The sequence below is a fragment of the Anabrus simplex genome, chromosome 6 (genome assembly GCF_040414725.1).
Source record: "Anabrus simplex isolate iqAnaSimp1 chromosome 6, ASM4041472v1, whole genome shotgun sequence".
Classification (NCBI taxonomy): Eukaryota; Metazoa; Arthropoda; class Insecta; order Orthoptera; family Tettigoniidae; genus Anabrus; species Anabrus simplex.
The window spans coordinates 229,861,587-229,879,851 of NC_090270.1; the positions used below are offsets into that span (position 1 = coordinate 229,861,587).

General features: G+C 41.3%; 1 protein-coding gene across 1 annotated transcript in view; it reads left to right on the top strand.

Moving 5' to 3' along the window:
* LOC136875678 (sodium-independent sulfate anion transporter) overlaps window positions 1-18,265 on the top strand; it is a 66,169-nt gene that overhangs the window by 16,964 nt on the left and 30,940 nt on the right. The window contains exon 3 of the mRNA XM_067149232.2: window positions 2,621-2,764. Coding sequence (XP_067005333.2) covers window positions 2,621-2,764 — 144 coding nt within the window. The remainder of the gene's footprint in view (window positions 1-2,620; window positions 2,765-18,265) is intronic.

Genomic DNA, 18,265 nt, shown 5'->3' on the forward strand with positions numbered 1-18,265 from the left:
GGACTTGGGTAATGAAAGAAACATATTGGTAGAGTGCAGGCGAATAAAATTAATTTTTTTTTTTTTGCTAGGGGCTTTACGTCGCACCGACACAGAAAGGTCTTATGGCGACGATGGGATAGGAAAGGCCTAGGAGTTGGAAGGAAGCGGCCGTGGCCTTAATTAAGGTACAGCCCCAGCATTTGCCTGGTGTGAAAATGGGAAACCACGGAAAACCATCTTCAGGGCTGCCGATAGTGGGATTCGAACCTACTATCTCCCGGATGCAAGCTCACAGCCGCGCGCCTCTACGCGCACGGCCAACTCGCCCGGTAATAAAATTAAATACTTGACGAACAGAATAGGAGTTATAAGAGGAGAGATATAAACAAATGGAAAATCGGGGAATTTACTGAAATGGAAGAACCCTTACAAGGGAGAATAGTGAAATGTCAACTTAGGTGGAATGTGTCAATCAAATGGAGGACTTAAGTATACCCAAAAGAATGCACGTGATGGAAGTGACCGAGGAGATGACTCAAAGATAGATGGATGAACAACGTGAAGGACAGTACTGACGAGAACAGAGTATCGACGGAGAGCTGGTGGAATGGTAGGAAACGATGGCTAGACTTATATTACAAACATAGCTGGTCAGTGGCTGTAAAATGCACTGTTTAATCTAAAGTATACTCACAATATTAACCAAGATTGCGTTCGTAATAGTAATGAAGGTAGTGTTATAATGTGCATATCTGTAGGTACTACATGATTATCGCAATGAGATTAGCAGCTGGCTTTCCAACCCAAAGGCTGAAGTTCGAATCCCTTTAGATACTGAAATGGAATCTTCAACTGAAAAATTACGTGGCGCTAGGAAGTACATCCAACCAGAGATCAAAATGAGGAAGGGTGGCTCCAGTGACCCCAGAAATTCATAGCATAGTTAAGGTGAAGATTTACTGCATTCATAATATATATCTATCCTCTTGCAGGTTTCATCGGGCGCAAGTCCGTGTACTTTATATTGGCGATCCCTTTATGCTACCAGCGATCAAGGGCCGGAAACCGTGATGACGGGAAATCGTAAGGACTTCACCATGCTTGCAGGCACCCAAGACGCGCGCGAGAATTTCCGTTTCACTGTGGCAACGGCGGCAGTGGTTGCCATCTTGGAACCTGCCTAGTAATGCCCGGACTAGATAAACGTTAGCTAGGTTATCTCCGTCGACTGCTCGATAATCCATCAGGATTTGTCTCCCTTCTGTTGATTTCCGTATGTTCCTTGAACAGAATAACTCCTGTACCTCTCATATTCTTTCAAGCGTAGGTCTTGTCTCAGTTGACGAACACTTACATGTTCTGCATCGGACTGTTTTTTTTGTTTTTTTTTTTGCTAGTTGCTTTACGTCGCACCGACACAGATAGGTCTTATGGGACAGGGAAGGGCTAGGAGTGGGAAGGAAGCGGCCGTGGCCTTAATTAAGGTACAGCCCCAGCATTTGCCTGGTGTGAAAATGGGAAACCACGGAAAACCATTTTCAGGGCTGCCGACAGTGAGGTTCGAACCTACTATCTCCCGAATACTGGACACTGGCCGCACTTAAGCGACTGCAGCTATCGAGCTCGGTCATCGGACTGTTTACTACTTATATCTAGTTTATGCAAAGGTGATGTATTACCCACTAAACATTCATAAGTTATTGTGAGGGTTATATTGACACGGATAAAGACTTCATTCCTCCATCTGAAGATGAAGATCAAAACGGTGTTAATTACGTAATTAATCAATGGCATGTTGATAGATGAAGTGATGGTGACGATCAACGACTATAATTGTTGTGTTTAAATTCAACATATAATTATAAACTACAGAATATTTTTGAGTGATATTTACTTTGCTTACGCCCTTTGATATATGAATTGCAGAGAAGTTGGATATTTTATATTGAAGTTGAAGCTTGATATTATTTACTTTCTTTATTTTTCTAATTTTTGATGTCTAATAATTTTTTTATATTTTAATATTTAGGAGTGTCACCGTATATATAAATACATATCAGAAGAACATGAATACAGTATAAAAGTGTAGAATAAATGTCAGATCAGAATATTAGTAACTATTCAGTATACAACCTTTTGAATGGAACCTAAAAATGTAAATTTATCTAACATTCTAAGCATATTCTAAGGATCTGAGCCTGGTATTCAGAGGATTAAGAGAAGAAACATCGACGTTTTTGGCTCTGGGAAAGACCCATTATTATTTGTCCTCTTGTAAGGATCCTACTTTGTGCTATTCCTTCCAAGCAGCTCGAGCTTGACTCACCCAGGTGTAAAAGTAAATACGATTGGTACGATTAGGTACTCTACATTGCATCTACGTATTTAAAAAGATATTTCTTCAGCCTAGTGTTTCTTATTACAACCACAATATAGACCTATACCTATTAACAACTTTATAATAGATTCTTTTTCCTATTTACTTATCATACACGAGAATTTGTCAAAGATACTGCTACAATGTTTTGAACAGCAATGTCATAGTATACGTGTCTTGAGAAAGGTTCGTTTTTACTTACAGATTTAATAGTACCATAACAATATTTCAGTTATAATTCTAAATTATATCTTCCAACAGGATTGTTTGTGGTGCTGTACTTGACGCGAGTCATGGCTCCATATTATGCATTCGTTCCCCGAGCTGCTGTAGCATCCGTCACACTGTGCGCATTGGTCCACCTCGTCCGAGGAATTACAATCAGTGCATTACAGGAGCGGCTTCGTAAGTATAGATGCTCGATTTCTAAGTAGGGTATGTTAATATAGACGACTATTGTGCCATTTCTGGAGGGATGTAGTATTTACAGTACACTGTGTCTTGTGGTAAGGGATACAAAATATGTGTTACTTTCATTGACCTATCTCAGTCTCAATCTTGGCTTGGACAATATAAAAATTACTCAGAAACGATGCTTGTAGATTAACATCACTCCCGCGAGCGCCGCACTTTCTACTTGTAAATGCCTCGCATGCAGTGATGATGAATGGGATGTCTACTAACTGATTTTCACAGGCGCACTACTACCAGTAGGCAGGTTACGTCAGAATATGAAGAGATAACAACCTGACGGTCGCTCGCAGCATGTTCCTCAGCGCTACCCGTCTAATGCAACCCCTTGCAGTAGTAAGCCTCGGTTTCGACCGCATAGTACATGCCTCTCACCCATCTGGACATTCGCGAGGCCTGCGCTGCAGTGACACCTGAAATGTTGAGACGTATTCAGCACTGCCTGCACCATCAGGTACATGTTTCTGAGCATATACAGGGTTATTCACCTAACACGTTACACAGAGATAACTTCTAAACCATTAAAGATATCGGCATTCTGTTTTCATATTCGTAAATGGTACCCTGGGCCTTGTAAAATAGCGTGCTACTTAGTTTCATAGGGTGATTAATAACCGAGATATTGATACTAACTCCATATTTTTTAATGGAATGGCACACATTCATACAGCTGACCTAAAAGATAAACTGCGTACAAGTTCAAATATGCAAGTATTTTCTAAATCGAACAATTACTTTTTGAGCTATAAATAAGAACAGCATGCGCGGTTTTTCTGCCGCATCAGACGGCGTGAAGTCGGGCAGGGACATATTGAAGCGCAAGCTGCTTCTTGGTCTTGATTCCAGCCACAGAACGGGTATCAGGCATGTACTGTAAACATAATGTGATGTACCGTAACATACCCTGGGTGTGCAACGTTATTGTATGACTGGCGAACATACAACGGGGAAGGGAGATTAAAGTTGTATTGTTTTGTTTTGACGTGTAATAAGTTGCGCTCAGTTTAGCGTTTATTCTCACGGATGGGAATGGGAAGGATTTAGAAAGGAAGTCGGGCGTGGCCTATCACAAAGGTACCTATCCGGTATTTGCCTGGTGTTAAACATGGGACACCATGAAAATCACTTTCAGGTTGGGCAAGCCAGGACTCGAACCTACGCTCTCCCGAATGCACGCTTCTACAGTCGCGCTGGAGCTCTGCGGAGATTAATGCGTGTAAAATAAAACATAAATAATAGTGTTGCTGCCATCTCACCATGATCAGCTCTGACCATTTGCTTTTCTAGAAGGAGGTCTTCCGGTGTTTTGTGTTATGTTTATTTCTCAACTCATAGAGTAGTATGAACTGTACACTAAAACCAGTGACAATTATAGCTTTCGTTATGTTCCTTTAAAGGCAAAGTACTTATTTTATTCCGTTTAAACACATCAACCCTTTCTGTCCTGTCATGTGTTCGTCTGACATACACACTTTGCAAACCCATCACATGTGTACGAGGTGCTTACATGCCTGGTATTCATTCTGTGGCTGAACTCACTCCCAGGAAACTGCTTGAGCCTCAATATGTCCTTGCCCGACTTCACGCCGTCTAATGCGGCATGCTGTTCTTACTTATATCTCAAAAAGTAATTGTCCGATTTTGAAAATACTTACATATTTGAACTTGTACGCAGATTAACTTTTAAATCAGCTGTATGAATTTATGCCGTTCCATTTAAAAATATGGAGTTAGTATCAATATCTCGGTTGTTAATCACACCATGAGACTAAGTAGCACGTTATTTTACAAGACCCTGCGTACCATTTACGAATATGAAAACAGAATGCTGATATCTTTAATGGTTTAGAAGTTATTTCCGTGTAACGTGTTAGGTGAATAACCCTGTATATTATAAGTAATTGTTGAAGAAAATGTTCTGTTAGATCCAAGTGTGACATTTTAATTTTCTGAGCTTTGAAGCTTGTATTAGTTTTTGTTTCACACCAACAAATCTTTTATAAAGTGAAATGTCTGCATGTGTATAAATTAATAAGTTATTAAATTTTCTTTTCTCCACCTTTGGCGTATTTACTAATGCACCCTGTTATAGAACGCGTGCAGTAAAACTACTGCTGTTTGTTTCACAACATTCGAAAAACTGCACTGCTCCTTCGAAAACAAGTGACTAGGCATCCCATGCATCACTATTGCATGCGAGACATTTGTAAGTAGAAAATACGGCGTTCGCGGGCCGCCTGGTACAGCCAGTCCTTGTTATGAATGGTTTGAAAATGTTGCTCATAATGTTGGTTGGGGTGTGTAAGTGTGTGTGTGTGTGTGTTTTCAGTTGCCTTGAAAGACTGGTAAGTAATAGTTTCACTGAGGGAGGAAGGCAACGGGAATCTTCGTCACTCTTTATACTCTAGTTTGCTTCTTCAGTGACGCCTGGGCTATGACAGCTGATGGAGATTCAGCAAGGCTTCGCGTTCAGGACTAAACATAAAGACCTCAGGATAGTAATTTGTTAACTTAGAGTGTAATTAACCCCACACTAATCTTCCTCCTCTTCTTCTCGTTGTCGCTCTTTACCGGTCCCTAATATTTCTACAATTTCAGTGGTTTTATATTCTTATGGGGACTAGGTCTAGGATACATTTATGTATATCAAAGATTTCTGATGAGATGTATCACTATGTTCGTTATTTTTATAATCTTGGATTTGGATTGGAGTCCTTCAATTTATATCTATATATATATATAAAAATAGGCCTGTGTGTCCGTATATTTCACCTTGCAGCCAAAACTACCCATCACAGACCACTGATGTTTGTGTGCGGTAGTTGCGTCGAGTTTCCCATCGTGCACTATGGTGGTTGCGTGTCGGTATCTGTAGTGGTGTGGTAGATATGGGGGTTGAAATTTGGCTGAATATATATAAAAATACACGCGTGTGACCGTATATTTCACCTTGGAGCCAAAATTACCCACCGCAGACCACTCGTGTTTGTATGCGGTAGTTGCCTCGAGTCTCCCATCGTGCACTATGGTGGTTGTGTTTATGTAGCTGTAGCGGTGTGGGAAATATGGGGGTTGAAATTGACCGACTGTATATAAAAATAGACGCGTTTGTTCGTATATTTCTCCTTAGAGCCAACTCAGACCACTGCTGATTGCGTGTGGTAGTAGCTTCGAGTCTCCCGTCGTGCGCTATGGTGATTTCGTGTCGGTAGCTGTGGTGGTGTGGGATAAGTGGGGGATGTAAGCGGCCGACTGTGTCCGTATATTTCACCTTGCATCCACAACTACCCATCGCAGATCACTGGCGTTTGTGTGTGATAGTAGCCTCGAGTCTGCCATCTTGCACTATAGCAGGTGTGTGTATGTAGCTGTGGTGGTGTGTGAGATATGGGGGTTGAATGTGGCCGACTATGTATAAAAATAGACGCGTATGTTCGTATATTTTACCTTGATGTCACAACTATGTTCTGCAGACCACTGGTGTTTCTGTGCAGTTGTAGCTTGGAGTCTCTCATCGTGCAGTATAGTGGTTGAGTGTCAGTAGCTGTGGTGGTTTGGGAGATGTGGAAGTTGAAATTGGCCGACAATATACAAAAATAGACGTGTGTGTTCGTATATTTTATCTTACAGCTTCGATTATCAATCACAAACCACTGGTTTTCATATGTGGTAGTAGCCTCAAATCCCCCATCGTTCAGTATAGTGGTTGCGTGTCGGTAGCTGTGGTGGTGTGGAGGATGTGGGGTTTGAAAATGACCAACTCTATATAAAAATAGACGCGTGTTTCCGTATATTTTTGTGCATGGTAGTAGCCACAAGTCTCCCATCCTGCAATATAGTAGTTGCGTGGCGGTAGCTGTGGTAGCGTGGCAGATGTGGGGATTGAAAATGACCGAATATATATAAAAATATACGTGTGTGTTGGCATATTTCACCTTGTAGCCACATCTACCCATCGCAAACTAATGGTATTTATGTATGGTAGTAGCCTGGAGTCTCCCATCGTGCACTGTAGTGGTTCTGTGTCGTAGCTGTAGTGGTGTGGGAAATTTTGGGGTTGAAAATCGCCGATGATATAAAAAAATAGGCGTATGTGTCCGTGTACTTCACCTTGCATCAACCACTGCAAGAAGCCTCGAGACTCCCGTCGTGCACTGTAGGGGCTGCGTGTCTGTAGCTGTGGTGGTGTGGGAGATGTGGGGATTGAAGTTGGGCGACTTTACACATAAATAGACGCGTGTGTGTGATGCGCCTTGCAGACCACTGGTGTGTGTGGTATCAGCCCCGATTCTCCCATCGTACACTATAGTGTTTCCCGTGTCTGTAGCTGTAGTGGTGTGGGGGATGTGGGGCTTGAAATTGGCTGACTTCTCCATTGAATGTATTAAAATGAGTGAGAAAGTACTAGAAGGATCGGAGTGAGAATGTACTCTAGAAGACTGTAATGTGGTTTTATATACCATATTTGATTCATCTCGTAGGTGTGTGGTGACATCAGAACCATAACAGTTTCATGCTTGAGTACACTTGTGTGTATTTTCCGTAATTCTTGAATATAAAGTAGATAGGCCTTACTTACTGAATCAGCTCCTTTACTATATCATTGAGGCAGTAATCTTAATCGACAAATGAAAAGGAAAATCGGTTTTCATACCAAGAATTCCATTGATCTCAAATGATTTGTCAGTTTGTTTCAAACGATTACCGTACAATTTCCAGTGAGATTATTTCATAGTATGACTATCAGTAAGGCTCAGGGTAAAACGTTCCACAGTTGCGGAGTTAATTTGAAGGATTCCTGTTTTACACACGATCAGCTCTTACGTTGCTTTCTCCCGTGTCGGACAAGTGGAAAATCTGTTTGTACATTTGCCAGACAACAAGACACAAAACGTAGTGTATAAGAATGTATTTCTATGAAATGACTTAGAATGTAAGATATTTATGTTCCCCGAAATAAAGAATGAAAATAAAAGAAGAAAGAGAAAAAGAGTGGAATTTTAATGCACGTCTTCTCTACTTACAGAGAAAACCGCATGGATGTACAAAAATACCAGGAAGTGGGTTGTCTTCAGCTAGTTTATAATATAACCTGAGAATATTCATGGTGTTAGTGTGTGCCTGTATTTGTTAATGGGTGGGGGGTGGGGGGGAGGTTGCTTACTCATGTATCGTTAGATACCGATATGGATCGAACCTGGACCACTTCACTTTTCGTCTCAGACCAACCAGCAATTTTCAATTGGGATTTTTTTAAATAAAAACCATGAACACAGATTTACTTGGAGCTAGTACAAAATGACAGGTAGAAGATAAACCCTTCATTTCTCAATTTAATCCTTCGTCGTGTGAGGTAATAGTTAAATTTTCCAGCATAATTTTGGCCATCATAACTTCCAGACCTGAAACCCATTCTACGTGTATGGGGATTAGCATAATAGCCTACCTAGGATTTTTCAGTTGGACTACACGTTATAAATTTTCACGTTACGAAGTAATTGAATCACTGGCCAGCTTTTAAAAAAGTCGATGGGAGCTTTGTGTGGGTTTTGACATAAAATGCATACAGCGCGGTAGATATTGTAGAGATGTATCGTTATAGTATATAGTATATAGTATATAGTATCTAGTTATAGTATGGGTTTGAACTTATAACGTCACTGGGACAGTAGTTGTGCTCGGCGCTGAATCCGTCTCACGACGTTCCACCGCCTTCATTTTGAGACGCTCCGGATAAGCCTTTTGACTCTCGATGTTGGTCTCTTTGAAATCCTGACAAGTTGCTCTTTCCTCTTGAATGTGTTGTCGATAATTTAGAAGCCATTCATTGTCCATATGTCGCGACATTTTGCGAAAGAAATATTTTTATCTACTCCGCGCCACAATTTTTTCGAATTTGGATTTTTTCACCGTATGCTAGTAGAACTCGCTGAATGTGTTCTGTAATATAATAATTGCGTATGGTCTCCGGAGAGAACTGGTGGATGTTGTTTTAGAGTTGACGCCCTATAGGGGACGTGAGTGTTATTGCGAATGGGGCTTCTACCTAAGATGAGTTATAATGAATGAAGACGACACAAACTGCCAAACCCAAGACAGAGGAATTAACCATTTAAGGTTAAAAATCCCCGATCTGACCCGGAATCGAACCAGGGACACATTGGACCAAAGGCCAGCATACTAGCAATTTATCCATAAAGCCGGACATTTGTTTAGTAAGATATATAGGAACTTCTTTAAGGAGAAAGTAGGGCCAGTTGCGCCCACGACAAAAAAACCTGCTACACATTATATATCTTGACTGTATGACCGACGAACGAAGTTCTCACTTCGCGTGAGGCAGCAGGCGTGCTGGGGCAACAAGTAACGTACTGTAGGCTTCTCATTCTATACTATGTGACTCAGTAGCTTCAGGGAAGATAACAGTCTTCCCTTTGAATGTAAAGTTTAGGGTCGTTCCGTACGCCCTATCTACATCTGTTTTCATGTAGGGATTTTGTAATTTAATTTACTTTTATATGATGTAGGTTTCTTTAAGTTTTTCATGAGTGAATGTAACCATCCTAATGGGCAAAATGTCCTAAAAGGAAGCACGAGTGTGGACCTTCGCTTCCCTTTTCTCAAATATTGTTTCTTGTAACTAGAATTTTCCAAATTTAATTGCGTCTTTCGTTTTTCGGTCTTTTATTTTGCTTCCGTCTAGTCACAAGGTAGTTATTCTCTTTCACTTCACATCGTGATGCATTAGGCTGTCGTGGGATTGCTTGGTGCCTTTCAACATCCCCACTCTCTTTGTGTGTTGGTCTATTTCAACTGTTTTTTCTAATTTTTCGGAAGTTAGTCTTGGCATACAATTTTAGTATAAGCTCTGCTCCTGAACACTTGAGGATTCTTCCCGTTCACGTGTGTATTTTCGTTTGCTTCCCAGGGTAATAAAAGGGCAACGAATGTTTATTAGCTTTATTTGGATATGTGAAAGCCCGTAGGCCTTGAGTATTGAGAACTCCATTCTCCGTTGTTGTTAATGATAAGGTTCTAAGAACTGTTACGCTGTTGTAAAATTTCTATTCTTGTTATTCACTGTTATTGAAGATGATTAAACATCATTATTGACTGATTGTTCTTGTTGAAAGACAACGAAGAGTGTAAGATGGAAAACATATTAGTGTTTGCATTTTATGTGGTCATTTATTTGTCTAGCTCTATGTCCCTGCTGTTTGTTTTCCCCACCCATCTATAAACCACAGTAAATTTCCATGATCGCTTCCTTCCCAATCCAAGCCCTGCCCAATCTCATCATAGTCGTAAGACCAGTCTGTGTCGGTGCGACGTAAAATACACATCAAACGCTATCATACAAACTTTCTGTGCCTGCTCTTAACCTGGTGCAGCCTTTGAACGGGTAGGTGGCCACTGTCATGTGTAAATGTGGTGGGGATAGTGTTGTGTGTGAGTTGCAAGAATGTTGAGGACGGCACGTACACCCTGTCCTGGAGCTAAGGGAATTAACCATTGAAGATTAAAATTCGTGGACCCAACCGGGAATCGAATCTGCGACCCCAAGGATTGAAGGCCAAGAGCTGACCATTTAGCCATGAAGACAGACATTGATTCTATTGTTACGTATGATAAATGAGTATCTCAATAACAAGAGATCATTGCAATCCCTCTGTGGGGTGGGATGGAAGAATACATCGACTGTATTCCCTATCTGCCGTAACGGAGACCAGGGACTCTCAACTCGAGACCGTGTGTTAGTGACCACTGTTGCCCAAGCTGAGTATGACATTGATTGTACGGGTGTCAGACTCATCACTTTCTCCTTTCCTTCCTTAGATAACTCTTGTTATTTTCGGACCCCGACAGTGTTAGGTTTTCCAGGCTTACGGACATTTTCATTTTCACACGCTTTACTTCAGGCAAATGCTGGAGCTGTACCTTAATTAAGACTACGGTCGCTTCCTTACCACGCCTAGCTCTTTCCTATCCCATCGTCGGAAAGACTTATCTGTGTCGGTGCTACGTTAATCAAATTGTAAAATAATAATAATAATAATAATAATAATAATAATAATAATAATAATAATGAGGATGATGATGATGATAAGAGTAATCACTACTACCAACGAAGCAATTACTTGTTACTAAATGGCACCAACTCGCAAATGATTGCTGTATCATTATAAGAGCGTTTGCATAATTTTCTCCAGTCCCAGTGTATACCGGTTTGATTGATGTCCTAAACCAAGTTTGCTATATCTCTTCTTCTTTATCTGTTTACCCTCCAGCGATCCCACCCCTACCGCCTCAAGGGCAGTGTACTGGAGCTTCAGACTCTTGGTCGGAGGATACAACTTGGGAGGATGATCAGTACCTCGCCCAGGCGGCCTCACCTGCTAAGCTGAACAGGGGCCTTGCGGGGGGATGGGATGATTGGAAGGGATAGATAAGGAAGAGGGAAGGAAGCGGCCGTGGCCTTAAGTTAGGTACCATCCCGTCATTTTCCTGGAGGAGAAGTGGGAAACCACGGAAAACCACTTCCATGATGGCTGAGGTGGGAATCGAACCTACCTCTACTCATTTGACCTCCCGAGGCTGAGAGGACCCCGTTCCAGCCCTCATACCACTTTTCAAATTTCGTGGCAGAACCGGGAATCTCAGCCGGGCATCCGGGGGTGTCAGCTAATCACACTAACCACTACACCACAGAGGCGGACTCTCAAGTGGGTTCATGGTTGTAAATATGTTTATACCTCGTATAAAGCATCGGAGGACCTCGGGGTTCTTGTACTAGTGGTTATACATGTGCAACATGTGCAGTTTCGTTATTGCCACTGGACTGAAAAACAAAAGGCCATGTTATGTGACATACGTCTAAGTATCACTGTAGAGCTAGTGCAATGTATATACTAATTTATATTTCTATTTACCTCCAGTACACATAAATATTTAACATACTGTTTACACGGACCGACTTGTAGTGTCTCTTCACAGCAATGTCATTAGGTTTTGACTCATAGACATATATAATGGCGTGTGGGCTCCGAAGAGGCCCGGTACAGGTTTTTCTAGTTGACGCCGTATAGGCGACCTGCGCATCTATGAGGATGGGGCCCTACCTATGATGAATTCTAATGCTTAATACGGCACACACACCCAGCCTCCGAGCCATCGAAATTAACCAATTTTGAAGGTTAAAATCCCCGACAAGCCAGGAATCGAACCCGAGACCCTCTGGACGAAAGACCAGCACTTTAGCCATGGAGCCGGACGACTCATCGATACAAGTCTAGCACGTCATAAGAGTGGATCAACAGCGCCAATCGTCCTGCCAACCTCTTCACAATTCATGTGTGGTTTGATGCAGCCCTCCATGCCACCCTATCCTGTGCTAATCTTTTCATTTCTACGTAACTCTTGTATCCTACATCTGCTCTAATCTGCTTGTCATATTCATACATTGGTCTAACTCTACTGTTCTTACCGCCTGCACTTGCCTTAAAAACTAGCTGAACAAGTCCTGGGTGTCTTAAGATAGGCCCTATGTCCTATCATTCTGTCTCTTCTTCTCTTCAAATTTATCCACAGCAATCTCCTCTCACCAACTCGATTCAGTATCCCTTCATTCGTGATTCGATCTACCCATCTCACTTTCAGCATTCTTCCGTAACACCATATTTCAAAAGCTTCTATTCTCCTTCTTTCTGAGCTAGTTATCGTCCATGTTTCACTTCCATACAGTGCCACACTCCAGATAAAAATGAAAATCCACAGCCTGTTTCCAGTCATTCGACCAGGTCAGGAATGGAATGAATGAAGCCCCCATCTAGCGGCGAGGATAGGAATTGTGCCGGGTGCCGAAGCCTGTCGCACTTCTCTGGGGCAATGATTAATGATTGGTGGATGAAATGAAATGGTATTCGAGAGTTTTGTTGGAATGAATGATGTCAGGTAAAACCGGAGCACCCGGAGAAAAACCTGTCCCGCCTCCGCTTTTTCCAGCACAAATCTCGCATGAGGTGACCGGGATTTGAACCATGGAACCAGCGGTGAGAGGCCGGCGCATTGTCGCCCGAGCCATTGAAACTTATACACGCCAGATGAAAGTCTTCAAAAGCATCTTTCTAATTCCTACCTATATCAGTGTTCGAAGGGAGCAAGTTGATTTTCTTAAGAAAAAGGTCTTCGTTCTTGTGCTAGTCTGCATTTTATAATAATAAATTTTATTGCGCACAATGTGCATAGAGGTTCACAATTAGATAAGACAGCGTGGCGTCTAATGCGCTCTGCATAAGTGTTAGTCCTTAATAAATTTACTAATCGAGCAGGACCTCGAGGAACATTTCTGGATATGATATCTTTCACATACTTGGTCACATAGCCTACACACACAGTTTATGTTCGTTTCATGAAAAACTTTGTTTTTACACATCTTGAAATGAAATCCGTGCACAGCCAATCTAGTAACTATGTGTCTCAGTTGGTAGCCCGTTTCCATCCATTTCCGATTCGTCATGGCCTCCGTTGAGTAGAAGTCTTCCCAAATATCCCTCTTTTTTTCTCTAAGTTTATGCAACAGGTTATCGTATGCTGCGCCTCCTGGTAAAACAAGATTGTATCTCAGGTCCTCAATCAGGAAAGTTTCTCTCGCGAGTTCATATACAAGTCGAGATCTTGTAGTCTTTGAAACACTGAGGACTCGCTTCAGATATCTGGATTTTATCTTTTCCAGGTCTTCTAATTGCTTCAAACTCAGAAATTCCCCTATGATCTCAAGCCCATAGGTTAACACTGGTAGCACTTTTACTCGAAAAAGCACCATGGCTGTATCCACTGCAATTTGTGTGATATTCTCAATGTCATTCATCGCTTTCAGAGATGCAATAATTCTAGCTCTTATATGGATCCTGAAACTGCTGCATGTGGTCTGCAAGGTTACATCTAGGTATCTGAAACTGCTAACTCTGCGAAGGCGGACGTTATTATACCATATGTGCTCTGTTTCCTTTAGTTTACCTCCTTTCCTGAATACGACTAGTTCAGTCTTATCCTCATTTATTTTCATTTCATTCCTGTTTGCCCAGTCCACTAGCAAGTTCATCGCACGTTGTAGTTCTGTTATGTCTTCAGCCGCAATTGCCATGTCATCAGCATACAGGTACATTTCTGTGTCTGTATTTTCCTTTATCTCTGACACTACATCAGAGGTGAAAGCGTTAAATAATATAGGGCTAAGTGGATCACCTTGAAGAACTTCTATAGTCTGTGGCATCCGATCTGACGACCCAATGCCATCGTCCACCTGTATATAATTCTCAGCCAACAGGTTTGATATGAGTGTTGTGACATTAGATGTTCCGATTAACTTCTCCAGCTTATCTATGAGTAACCTTCTGTTTACTCAATCAAATGCCTTGGAGTAGTCAATGAATGCCACAAATAATTTGCCTCGTGGCATTTCTAGGGTGATACGAATATGATTCAGTAAATTCTCCAATGCCATAGTTGTAGATCTTTTCCGTCTGAATCCAAATTGCTCCTCTGGTAACAGTGGATCCAATTTATTCATCACTCTCTTCGTTAAGATCCTCGTTAGAAATTTCAAACCTGTTTGTTCCATCGCGATCCCTCTGTAGGAATTCGGGTCATCTGCGTCTCCTTTCCTCGTATATAGCATTCGGATTGTTGCCTTCCTCCAATCTGTTGGGACCCTTCCAGTTTCGAGGCATTTGTTCAGTAAGGCACTCCATACCGGTAACAATTCCCTCACTGTCTCTTTTAGATGCTCATTTCTGACTCCATCTGGTCCTGGTGTTCTATTGCGTCTTCCTTCCTTGATGGCCTGAACGATTTCATTTTCCGTTATGAAATTTGATGGTTCTCTATGATCTGGACACCTGAGTGTTGGTCTCGTATCTCTCGAAGCAATTGTTTTGTTGAGGTGTGATTTCCATGTTTCCATATCGATCTTAGAATGTATTTTGCTCGTTTTCGGTCGTAGAGCATTGTATGGATCCAATTTAGCTTCTTCTATGATCCTTTTCTGTTGTTCTTCTATGTACTGAATCTTTTTTCTCTTCAGGAGCTCTTTGTACTGAACTCTCTGTTGCCGGTACTCTTCCAAGTTTTCCCTGTTCCTTATTTCTCTTGCCCTGTTCAATTTTTCTAATGTGCTTCTCCTTGCCTCATAACATTGTTTGTCGAACCAAGGTTTTGACTTTCTTGTCCCCAGGCTTAGAGGAGCCGCTTCTTCATAGCAACTTGCTATCCACCATGCTGCGGAATCTATTTCACCTTCATCTATCATTTTCTTCACCTCGTCGATCTTGCTTTCACTTTGTTTATGTCTATATTCTTTCTGATTTTTGCTCCTTTTCTTAGGTCAGCCACCTCTTCCGTCTTCGTCTGATGTCTGTGCTCACTGGTAAGTGCTTTCTTACAATGGAGCCGTCTTTGAGGACCATCTTTGTTGTTCCCGATGTTATGAGACCCCTTGAAAGCATTAAATCTATTGTGCTGTCTCCATTTGGTCCTATATATGTCCATTCCTGTTTCTTGTTTAACAGCACAAATCCACTGTGCCTCAGGTAGTCCATAACATCTTCAGTTTTCCAGCTGTGTTTATCTACTGGACAGTTCAAGTCACCGGCAATTAACACCTTTTCTTCATCATTTATCATATTCAACGCATTTCCAAGCGTATCAACTATGTCTGCTGCAGTGCGTTCAGGGCTGAAGTATACTGCCATGATCACTAATATTTTCGTTCGTAAAATCAATAGGTTTTCGTCTCTCAACAGTTGTTTACATGGGGTTAGATGAGGTTTAACGAGTACTGATACCCCACCTGATGGCCGTCCCCTTTCCTTGAGTTGATTGGCGTACACATGATAGTTGTAGAAACCTGGACCATTTATTATTGAGTCCTCCCTGATGAATGTTTCTGTTAGAACACATATGCCAAATTCCTCTAGTATGTTACTTGACATTAGATTTAGTGCACCTCTCAGTCCTTCTACATTCCAAGTCATGGCTCTAACCCTGTCATTGCTGAGTCCTACGAAATTTCCAAGGTTTCCGAAAATGCTGGCATACTACACGGGTGGGCCAGAACGAACTATCATGCACTCGTTCTAGGTCTTTGTACGGAATTCCAATTTTAAATGCTGTGCCCGTTGGCCTCTCACTAACTGTATCACAGAACACCTTTCCGTCTATACCGTTTTCCTTGAGATATTCGCATATGTCTTACTTGGTTGTATTTGGTTCCAGTCTTCCCACATATAACCATGCGTTTGACTCTGCTGTACTTATCTTGGTATCGCCTTCTCTCGCTCCTATTATTGGTCTGCTTCGTTGGGTGTTTGCATCATTAATATTGTCAAGATCACTCCCAGTTTTCCTCTCTCCTCTTTTATCTCTCCTTTTCCTCTCGTATATATTCCAGTTATTCTCATTTTCTATTCGGTAGTCTCCAGATTCTCGTTCTTGTATTACTTCTCTTCCTTCTTTGTTCGTAATAAAAGCTCTTGATTCTTTAACCGCTAGTTTCTGGTTTTCATTTGGAATTTCTTCTTTGCCATGCATCGCCTCCTTCAATGGTGTTAGCTCATTGGTTATCATTGTGGGACGTTCCTGGTTGTGTGTTATTCCTCTTCCTTGCTCTGAGGCGGGGGGCTGAGGAGCTTTCTGTTTGATTGTCATTTGTCTAGTTGATGTCCTTTGATTTTCCATATACCTTGTTATCTCCGTTGGTATCATGGTTTTAATTTCCTCCAATTTATTTTCCATGGTTTTTTCCATGTTAACTAGCATGTCCTCCAACTTTGCGGTTATGTTTTCTAGTATGTCTTCGTTGCGTGTTTTTCTCAAGACAGTTGGCTTGCATTCTGTGCACAACCATATTAGTTTGCAGTGTCTTCGTTTGATAATATCCCATTCACCTTTAGATATGCCGCAGCAATCCACGTGTTGCCATTTGTCGCAACCTTCGCATTGCACTGCGTTCTCATTACCTCCGACTTCCTTCTTACAGATGTCGCACTGATAGCGGTCGTCATGCTCTCTGTTTCCAGTCATTTTATAGATGCCTAGATGAGTAATTGATGTCTACCCGATATTATTGTAACCTTTCCTATTCACTTACTCTTTAGTTTCAGTTACAGCACTATTGATCTGTCTGACAATAGTACCTACTTTAATGGTTACAGATGATACAAACCAAGGCCGACTACAATATCTTAGACCTTAATCGGTGAATTGAAATAAGATTTCGGGCACTTAGGGCAAGATTGTAAACAAATAAATCAAGTCCAATTATAGTCAAAACAAGATGGTTCCCACTTAGGGCACAAAATTTATAACAAAATATGATCCCAATATTGATTAAGAATCCATAGATTCACCAGACAATACTAACACGCAATTATAATCCAAAACAATGTCAGAATCACTTCCCTGAGAGAATAAATGAAGCTTAATTATTCCAAAAAGATATATGTTTTGCGCACCAAATCAACCCTTTCATCTACAGCTCAAAGACTTCCTAAACTAATATTACCTGCATCACCTGTCTTCGTTCCACTGCACTCCATTAATTTTATTTTCGAGTTATTTATTTTCAGCTTGTATTCCTTACCCAAGACTCCGCCCATACCATTCAGCAATTTCTCCAGATGTGCTGCAGTCCCAGATAGCTTCCTCTTTGATTTCCTTTGCTGCCTGTTTTATATAAATATTAGCTGCAGCACACGTCGTTGAGGGGACAATCATACAGCATGTGCAAAGTTATGTAACTCTCCAGTCAATGTGCGCCAGTATTCAGGCAGGCTGTTTTACTAGGGAGGCAGCGGTAATCCCATCTATCGGAGATGAGTGGCAGGAGAAGAGACAAATGATGATGATGATGATGATGATGATGATGATGATGATGATGATGATGACTGTTGTTTAAAGGGCCTAATATCTAGGTCACCGGCCCCTGAAGAGACAAATTACTTCACAACAGTGGTCAATGTAATGCTATTGTTGATATGTTTTATGATATTCGGATATGACAGGTCTTCATATTTAGTTTCCTTCCGACTCTATGATATTAGGTCATCTTTTATGACTCTCCCTTGTCTTATTCTTCAAGCAAGCGTTCCTTTACGACTTTGTTCTCAGATTTTATAATCATATTCACAATTTTCCTCGTCGATACGGACCGAGGATTACGCGGTTTTACAACTTAAAGCACTCATGAGAAAAACGATCGCCACTTAACACTAAATATTTCCATTTTAGCAATTCTCGGCGTTGATATCGATTAAGCAACAAAAGTCTAAATTCATCAATTCTACTATCATAGTAGGTACGGTAAAACAGTATAAGATATCAATGATAGGAAATTGCATTCTCTATAGCTTTTTATATGTAGTACTTTCGGATAGAACC